Source organism: Thunnus thynnus, chromosome 11, assembly GCF_963924715.1.
Source record: "Thunnus thynnus chromosome 11, fThuThy2.1, whole genome shotgun sequence".
In the NCBI taxonomy this organism is placed as follows: domain Eukaryota; kingdom Metazoa; phylum Chordata; class Actinopteri; order Scombriformes; family Scombridae; genus Thunnus; species Thunnus thynnus.
In genome coordinates this window covers 26,624,929-26,634,339 of record NC_089527.1, presented here as the reverse complement: position 1 = coordinate 26,634,339, position 9,411 = coordinate 26,624,929, and the positions used below count along the sequence as shown (strand labels likewise).

The 9,411-nt window shown below is 43.3% G+C and overlaps 1 protein-coding gene across 1 annotated transcript in view; it reads left to right on the top strand.

Annotated features, from left to right (window-relative positions):
- The first annotated feature begins 293 nt into the window (after positions 1 to 293).
- The window catches only part of plcl1 (phospholipase C like 1), an 87,563-nt gene continuing 78,445 nt past the window's right edge, over positions 294 to 9,411 (top strand). The window contains exon 1 of the mRNA XM_067604191.1: positions 294 to 1,354. Coding sequence (XP_067460292.1) covers positions 1,163 to 1,354 — 192 coding nt within the window. The 5' untranslated portion in view covers positions 294 to 1,162. The remainder of the gene's footprint in view (positions 1,355 to 9,411) is intronic.

Genomic DNA, 9,411 nt, shown 5'->3' with positions numbered 1-9,411 from the left:
ATTGTTGTATGTGTTTTCCCAAGTATCATCAGTGAGCAAGACAATGTGGGGAGTTTTGTCACTCTAATTTCAGATATGGCCTTTACACACAGGCCTATGCTATGCTTGGCTATTTTGCTTCATACCATCTAATTAGGCTAATGATAAAACAGAAAAAAACCTGTTGTGTATCTGCCCTTCACCACCCTCAGCCCTCAATGCCTGGTTTGTGGTTCTTAAAAAGTCCTAATGAGCCTGTGTCGCTCCCTGGGACTCGCCTCTCCACCAATCAGAAGCTTTGACTGCTTCCAAATCTCCGAATCGGCTGCTCATTGGCCGCTCGGCGCGTCACTCATGATGTGGGCCAGCCTGTAGGAGGAGCTGTGTGAAGGGATGAAGGGAGGGGTGGCGCGACTGTCAATTGTGTTCCCTATTCTCGTCAAAAGTCGTCTGTTGTTGCCCTGAGTACAAGCAAGACGACCGCAGCGGCTGTGTTCAGTACGAGCTATGCGCCCCGCAGCGCCAGATGAGCGCTCTTTCTCTCCAGCTGACGCCAACTGCAGCGCAAGTTCGCTCCTCTTTGCACTTTGACATCGATGTGTTTTGGGGGAGAAAGGAGTAGGTTTCGGTCAGCCTGGTAGCCAACGCTGGATTGTTTTCTGACCTTTTTCTGACTAACACCACCTCGTTTTCATCATTTCTCGTCATGCACTGAGGCTTTAAAACGTTTTTCTTTTGATGCACAAACTGTGTCTTGAAGCTCTCGAAGAAAAACAAGACTGTGGAGGGTGAAGACTTGTTGCGCGTCTCCGGGGAGCACACCAGTCCAGCTTTTTATCCAAGTCTGTGCTGTACCTGCGTGTGATGCTTTGATTTCCACAGTGAGGCGTTTCAGTGACTCGGGGAATGGACTGTGTAGACCAGCTCAGACAAACAGCCTGAAGTCAACACGGCTTGGTTCACTGACTCTGAGCATTTGTTCATAATTTAGGAAATTGGGGGGATTAGTTTTTCCTCCAGAGACCGCCGGTGAAGTGCTGAGCGGCTGAAGCGCGAATCCATTTCTCCTTTTAAATGGCATCCATGCACAGCCAAGTCAAACTTTATTCGGGTCAGATACGACGAGTTGATTAATTTTCCCTCACCTGTGTTTCAAAATCGACCCTTGATCTTTCTCATCGACATGTCTGAGCGTGATGGATTTGGAGACGGGCTGTGCAGCGACGGAGCGCCGGACTTCATCCCGCCGAGAGCGTCCCGCGGCCGGCGGAGCGGTGTCATCCTCCCCGGCGGCGGCGGTGGCGGCGGCCAGGACACCGACACCATCCTCCTGGAGTCGGTGAAAGCAGCACCTCGCCGGAGCAGCATCATTAAGGTAAATGATTGTGATCACTGTGATGTTTTGACCGGATGTTCTGGCCTCATTTGACCTGTGAATTCTTCCACTAAGGGAAGCATGTAGTGAAAATAGCAAAACATTGGATCTATTATTTGTTCAATAAGTAATTGTGTAAAATCATACACAAGGGGCTGTGAGACCAAGTGCAAAAGACATAATATGCCTGGTAATGGAATAAAATGCTTCAACAAGTGAAAAAATGTCTTGAAGAAATGAGCACTGGAATAAACAAATTGAGATATATCTAGAAATGTCCACTTGTCTGCACTGAAAAGTAACAGGTTTCATTTTCAAAGCCAGTCTACAACCTCTCCTGCGTCCTCAGGGGCTAGACGGGTTTTGATGCGCACATGACAGGCGGCGAGGATCTTGTGGCACACGTCTACTGGCGCGTCAAACGTTTCAACTTCCACAATCTCCGTCTTTGACCTTTTAAACTGGCTTTCAAAGTAGCCATACCACATTCTCAGATGATAGGATAGCTGCTGAAGGTGAAAACAACATTTGACTTCTGAGTCATTGCCTCTGTGTTACACTGAAATTCGTAGCAATCAAAAGCTTCTTAAGGATTAGTTTACCTTCATAAGAATTCGCCTTACTTACCTTGTAATATAGTTTTTGAGGATTAAATACCATGGAAAGAAAGGAGTACTACGGTGAGTCTACTGCAGAGAAGCACACACACACTGTAGGAGAAGTTCATTAACATTGGTTTATAGGCCAATGAGACCCCTCACCTATGAACCCACCAATGTCATGGTGACATCATGCTTTTCCACCCTCACCTGTGCTCAGGTTGCAGGTCACCGGACCTCACGAAAGAGCGGGGGCGGAGAGGTGAGGATCATGTTTGGGCATCATCATCTTTCATGTCTAACATGTCCACTCAATAGAAGCCTCAAGTGATGCATCACCTGTCTGTGTGAGATCATTTAGCCCCGAACAAAAATAAGGCACGAGGAGGATTTCAAGCTCCATATTTCATGTCAGCGGTCGGTCAGTCATGGATGGGTGGGGTGGAGGTGGAGGGGGCTGGGGGGTGATGATTCTGGCCAGGCTCTTGTGCTTACAGTTTATGGGCCGTCCTTGCATATGAGCCCCAGCGAGCCCCATCTGGAAGATCCAGCTGAACAGAGAGTTCTTTGACTGCTGCTGGGGGAGGAAGGAGATGAAAGGATGGGCAGATGACAGGAGTGATGTCAGTGACAGGCACGGTCAGCTGTGACAGCAAGGGCCTGTCATTGAACCTTTCATTATCCACTGAAAGGTGTTAGAATATCACTTAACTGTCAACAAAAGTCTTTCTCAGTCTCAGGTATTAAAGTAAGTTGATGTATACTGGATGGGAGGATGAGGAGGAGCAAGGATTTAGACAATTTATCTGACTTAATACAACTTTTTTTTATTTTCCACATATGCAATTACACTCCCCAAGACCTGTAAACAGACTTTGATGTGTCAAATCAGTGGAGTTCCCCTTTAAGGGAAATCTATTGAGGAGAGCAGTTGAAACGGAGGGAAAGGGCGAGGCTGGCTTCGCATTACTACCACAACACGTGCTCACATGTGTGTCTGAGATGCCCACACATACCATGTTACCTTCTATATACATGCACGCACACACCCCTGTTTGTTCAGCTCTCCTTCATCAAAACACACACACATGCAGGCAATTAAGGCAGCGCTTGTTCAGTCCGCGAGCTCTAAACTGTTACATGGATGCAGTAATTGCATGTTCAGCTAAAGAGCCTGTATGTAGCTAATGGTTTAGATAATTCTCCTCATCATCATCATCATCATCAGCTGCAGAAAGTCAGACTCGTGCTTGTTCTGGTTTGTGCCATTTAATATTTAGTTTTCCCTTTTTTGTTTCACCCGAAGTAACTTTGAAGTTGTTAAAATCATCTTATTCTGTTCTGTATCATCATGTTTCAGTCATTCATGGTCATCCTAACAGTATCATATATATTCTGTATCAGCTTGTTCCAGTTTCACAGTGAAGCTATATGATGTTTACACCCCATGAAGTATTCAAACCCAAGATTTTCATGTTTTTTATTGCTGCATCATTCAATCAAGTGGAGATATTCTGGATGTCTGGTGCACAATTTTAAATACATTTCCCCCAAATTGCTCCTGACATATTCTGTATCTTTGGAAATGCTGTTTCTGTGGGTTTGAACAATGTTTGCCTCGTGAGGCACTTACGAAATTGGATGTGGAACAGTTTCAACATTTATCGATGATGTGGTCAAATAGCTAAAGTTCATAAATCAATGCACTCGAGATCCTGTGTCAGCACGCGCATGCATACACAGAGCTAGACATACACACACTAGAAGATGTGTCATTGTCAGTGTGTTCCCATCATGTTTAAAGCAGTGTGTGAATGTGGAAAGTACCCGTTGGCTCAACTGTGTGAAGTAGATGAAACTGCTGGTTCCAGATGTGTTTTCCCTGACTGTAAATGAGCATTTGAGAGTTTTTTTTTTAACGTCACTATCCAATGAAAACCATGCATGTCCAAAGTTGGTGATTTTTAATATTTCAGTGGGATTGAAGGATCAAGCGTTTCTACTCCTTTTGAGGCTAAATAAATCATTAAAAAAACCCAGTTGGATTATCTGAAAAAAAAAGGCTGTTTTTCTTTGCTCATGGAAAATTGATGTTTTGGAGATACATGGTTTTCACGGGACATTTTTCCTGAACACAGGAGTCTCCTGGATGTTTTAACAATACTGTCGAGTTATGTTGTGTTGATAAAATATAAATATGTCACCTCTGGTTTCGGAGAGTTGATGCTTTTTCTGTCAGTTTGATATGGTGAATAAACACTCCAGTACCCATGGAGCAGAGTGGCAACTGCTGCGGGGAAGGAGCCAGTCAGAGGGGAGAATGTGAGTTGTAGCTAAAGCTTTGTTGATGCAGGAACAAAACCCTGCAACATGGTTACTAAATTCATTCAAAACTGACGCCGGATCTGACCTGATTTGCACTGCTGAATATATTAACACGTCTTTTAAGCGTAGTGATTGGGTGTTTCTTACCACCACGCTCCTTGACAGTTGTGATTGGCTTCATTGTATCTTTTGACTATTGGATTTTTTCAAATGCAGTTGCTCTTTTTTTTTTTTTTTACACGGATGATTCATCCGTGAGAGCTTCAAATCCATTCAAGCCCTAGAGGTGCTCCAACAACAAGTCACCTCTTGACCCTTGATGCCAGAAATAACTCTTCCCACTTCTCTACTTTAATAAGAAAATAATTACGTGCTTAAAGCCCTCTGTGACTCCTTAAGGATGTAGGACTACATGGAGGAGTTGAGTAAGTCTGGGGTAAAGCAGAATGGTGCACATTGAAATGCAAGGACCGTCTTATCATATGTTTCTGTTCAAACTTTCATTTCCTCTGTAGCTAATTACAAATGAAGCTGTGAAACCCAGATGGTCGTTCTAATAGAGTGGTGTAGATGCTGTTGTATTCATATGAGTGTGTTTGACAGCGAGACAGAAAGACTAAGGGCCCTGATCAGTCAGAGCACTTTTTTAGCAGCCTGGGGCGGTTTTTTGTAATTGTTTTCGATGAGAGTAAAGCTTTTTGCTCTCTGCTTTTACATCGCTGAGTCCCTCGTGTTTTCGCAAAAGCACCCTGAACGCCTTGAGATGAAAAAAACTTAAACTCAGAGTGGAAAAGTGCCTCATGTAATTTGCGTTTTTTCCTATCGTCCGATCGGATGAGTAGAGCGGTGAGCCTTTCATGGTGGTGACAACAACAAGTGGAGATAACGATCACGGAGGACAAACTAGTGGTGGCTGGATACCTGCAGCTATATGACTTCACCAGCCGTAGTTACCATGATCTGAACAGAACACGGCTCTTTTTTTAACTGTAGGCTTCAACAAAAAAGGCAGTGTGGTGCTCCTCATGTTTTGCAACCTGCAAAAAGCGATCTGAACTGGGCCTAAGACAGTCTTTCTATTTTAATGCAATAACATTTCACCCAGAATTACCCCATAACTAAATTAAAAATCTAACTAAATTGACTGTCCCTCCCTCATCACTCAAGCTCATCTTCACTTATTCATGCATTGTTATTCAGCCCATAGTCATCCCCCGTAAGGATGAGCTGGAACGGCTGCCAGAGCGCTGCTTTATCACATATTAAGAGTGAGTTAAAGGGACGTTAATCTCAATCAAGTTAAACACATTAGGCTCAGGCTGTTATATCAATTTTCTCCAGCAAACCATCAGTAATTAGCTTACAGCATTACTGTGTAACAGGCCAGAAGGCAAACACAGCGCGTGGTGGTAGACATGCCAGTCAGGCCTGGGAGAGTTGTGTGGGATTAACAGTCGAGCTGCATGCACACAAGTGAATGAAACACACACACACATACACAAACACACACATGCAGGTTTTCCAGGATGCGGCTCGGGGGAAGGCATGGTTGGATGTCTCCCTGACAGGCTGGTGTGTTGCCTGACTGCTCGCTGTTACAGTGCTGAAGGACACTGTCTCTCACCATCTCTCTTGTGCTTTTGTTTGCAGTGTAGAGCCTTAATGTCTCAGAGTTTGACCGCCAGACTGTGCCTAGTATTACAGCAGGGTTTCCAGTGGTCATTCTGTTTGTTGAATATGGATTATGGATTTTTGAGAAGTGAAATGGGAATCAATACGTTATCTTGGGATGTCTAAATCCTTGTTATTAGTCACTTGATAGGAATATAGTAACAAGACGAAGACTGTGTTCAGACCTGCTTCAGCCCTGCGTGGAAAAACACAGTCCATCGCGGGTGCTAACTTACGGAGCTCCAGCAAAAGAACGCAGGGTCGTCCGGCAAAAAACTTAATCAGGCGCGACTTTTGCTGTCGTGACGTCACCTTGCAAGGCCAAGAACATTCCTGGAATACAGCTTTCACTTTGTAAAGTGAAAGCAGTTGTAAAATCCTATCCTGTGAGTATTATAAACCGTTGTTTGGTGTTTTACTGTCAAATGAGCCTTTAAATACATAAATCTGTAACTCCAACTTGACTTCCTGGATTGTATTTCATTGTCTCACTGGTACCTGAAACAACACGCCCCCACCAACACGGCCCCCTGCTATGCTTTAACACAGGGCTGTTTTCAAGTTAAGAGTCCACCGCCATATTAGTGGCTATGAGAGGTTGTACTTATGGCTAATAGCTTCTGTGTCTGCATAATGCACGGGTCTGTGTGACGTAATGTCCGTGAGGGTCTGTGTGGACCCCTGTACGAACATCAACACGCAGGTCTGTGGACTGTCTGCACTATGGGTGCCCCAACCGCGCATGTGCTAGAAAAACAAACCCGAGGCTTGTTTCATGCAATGTATGTATGTTGTATGTACTGTATTTCCCATCATTTGTTCTTTTCTCATCAAATGTTCACACACGCCATTTGTTGCAAGAGGAAAGTTCAGGGAATCACCAAAGTCAGCATTCTTCATCCTTTGAGGACAATGAATATCTATACAAAATTACATGGCAATCCATCTAAATGTTGTTGAGATATTTCAGTCTGGATCAACTGACAGGACATAACTGTGGCTAAAAAGTATTTTGGAGCTGTCAGTGGTTTTCTTGTTGTATTGTAAAGCAGGCCCTTTATAAGTTGTCTGAGCTGAGAAACAACCATAAATGACAAAATGTAAGCGCACAGATGTGCCTCCATTCCATAAGGGAAAGTCATGGAAAAGTCATGGAATTTCATATCAAGGCCACAGTGGGAGCTCTGCTCATGTTTGATATGAGTAGCTGAGTTTATTTTTGTCCCTTCTCAGACAAAGTACCATGTGCGCTTCTTATCCCACTCTCCCTCCTTCTCGTCTCCCGTCTGCACTTCCCTTTCCCTGTCTGAAACTCTTCATTCTGTCTTCATGTGTCTCTCTCTTTTCCAATCTCAGTCCTTCCTCACATTTTCATTCAGCGTCACTTGAATTGTTTTCTGTTGTCTTTCTTGGCATAATTATTCTCACTGTGGTCCATTCGCTCTAATTTTCTGTTCCCCTCCTGCTGTGCGGAGAAGTGAACAATGATTTGTTTACAACGTGCCCCTGGAAACCGATCAAGAGTAATGACAATGTATCCCCTGTGATTTTGTGTGTGTGTGTGTGTGTGTGCGTGTGTGTGTGCGTTTGTGTGTGTGTGTGCGCATGCAAAGCAAGTAGGGTCACTGAGGACCTTCTGTCTCCCAGTATCATTCTGCTACTGGTGCCACATCTCTCCGGGAACACACACCACCTCATCACAGCTGCTGGTCAGGAGTTGGTGGGTGTGAGAGCATGAGAGTCAAAGCATGTGTTGCTCTGCACAAACACACACACACACACACACTTGTTTTTTTTTTTGTTTTTTTTTTACCATTTTTCAACATGTTAGTCACTTGTCCTTGAATAGCTCCACAAACGAAAGACAAGTAAAATGATACAAAATTAAACTCTTCGCTACATAACAATCCAGGACAAAAAGAGCAGAAAAACGCCGCCTCGACACATTGACACCTTTGAACTCTGTCTCAACCACATTACAACATAGAGAGCTTTACAAGGGCAGCATTCATTTAGAGCTGTGTATCGGATCACGGCAGATGTAATGTTTGCCTGCTGCCTCCCCTTTAGTGTCAGCAGCACACAAAGTAAGACCCTTTCAGAGAAGAACGTCATTACATAAATGTGTTGGCAATTTCTCATGTCAGTCTCATGTTTGAGTCATTTTTCCGTCCAAGCTGCCATCAAGGCGATCTGGCTGCTTTAGACTCAGTATCACTTCTGTAACTTCTTCTTGTAGCATCCTAAACTTGGTAAAGAGTGTAAACCTTGAGATGACACATTTCTTATCCTGCCCCTGGCTCAAAGCAAGAAAGAGTTTATAAATCAACTTCCCCTTCTACAAAATAATGTAACACAGTCAGAAAAACGATGTGACTTTACTCAGCCAGCAACCAACTACCTTGTGATTGTGATTTTAACGTATTTCTGAGTACACAAAATGTAATTGTAATCAAAATAATATTTGAATTAAATATAATAAATAATAACGAATATTCATCAGTAAAATAGGGATGTGGAAGTTTGAATAGAGCCATAACAGATTGCAGAATAGGTAAGAGAGAACTGTTGTTAGTTTGAATGCCAAAAAGCCTTTACAATAACAGATACAGAAAAAGACTGCAGACGGAGTCATGCTAGAGTCATGTTAGGTCCTTATAAGGGAAAACAGAGGCCTTTCATTTTGTCATATTGCCATTATATTAATGGGTATGTCGGAGTGTGTTAAAACACAGACAGATGATGCATTTACTGTTGTCTGAGCTGTTGTGTTGAGATGTTGATGGGTTTACTGGGTCACAAGCATCCTGTTTGATGATGATGATAACAAGATGATACTTTGATGTTCATCTCACTTGGATGATTTATGGTGTTTTCGCTGCAGAACAATGAGGTGAAACAACTTCATGAAAGCATCGCTGCAATTTTGAGTTTTGTCGTAATTCGGCTGAAGATTTGGGCATCCTCCAGCAGAAATGTTTTCAAAATGATACACGTTCATCATTAGAGTTAAGGTTCATTAAAAACCAAGAAAATGTCCAAACAGGCACAAGTGCAAAAACAACTGGCGTTCGCCTGATGGGAAATTATGTAAGTGTTTCAGCCTCTGCTGGCTGTGCACCTGCACGAAAACAGAGCCCAACGTGTGAAACGTTTGTGCGCTTTGATTGACTGATTACACATATCAGCTGGCTTTCATGTTAAAGAACAAATCAAGCGCTGTAAGAAAGCTTATCATCACCTCATTATTTATTGATTCTGGCTGGACTTCACATGAGGAAAAAAGAACTGTGTTGAACTTTGAGGCAGATTTCTCTGATCTGCACACAGAATTCATGATACCAGTAATTTTGTGTAATTATTATTATTTTTTTTCAAGGTTACCATGGATAAACAATGGACGTTGCGGTTATGTGGTGTGTGTCTTAACCATTAGACCACCAGGGCATCTGGACTTTGTGT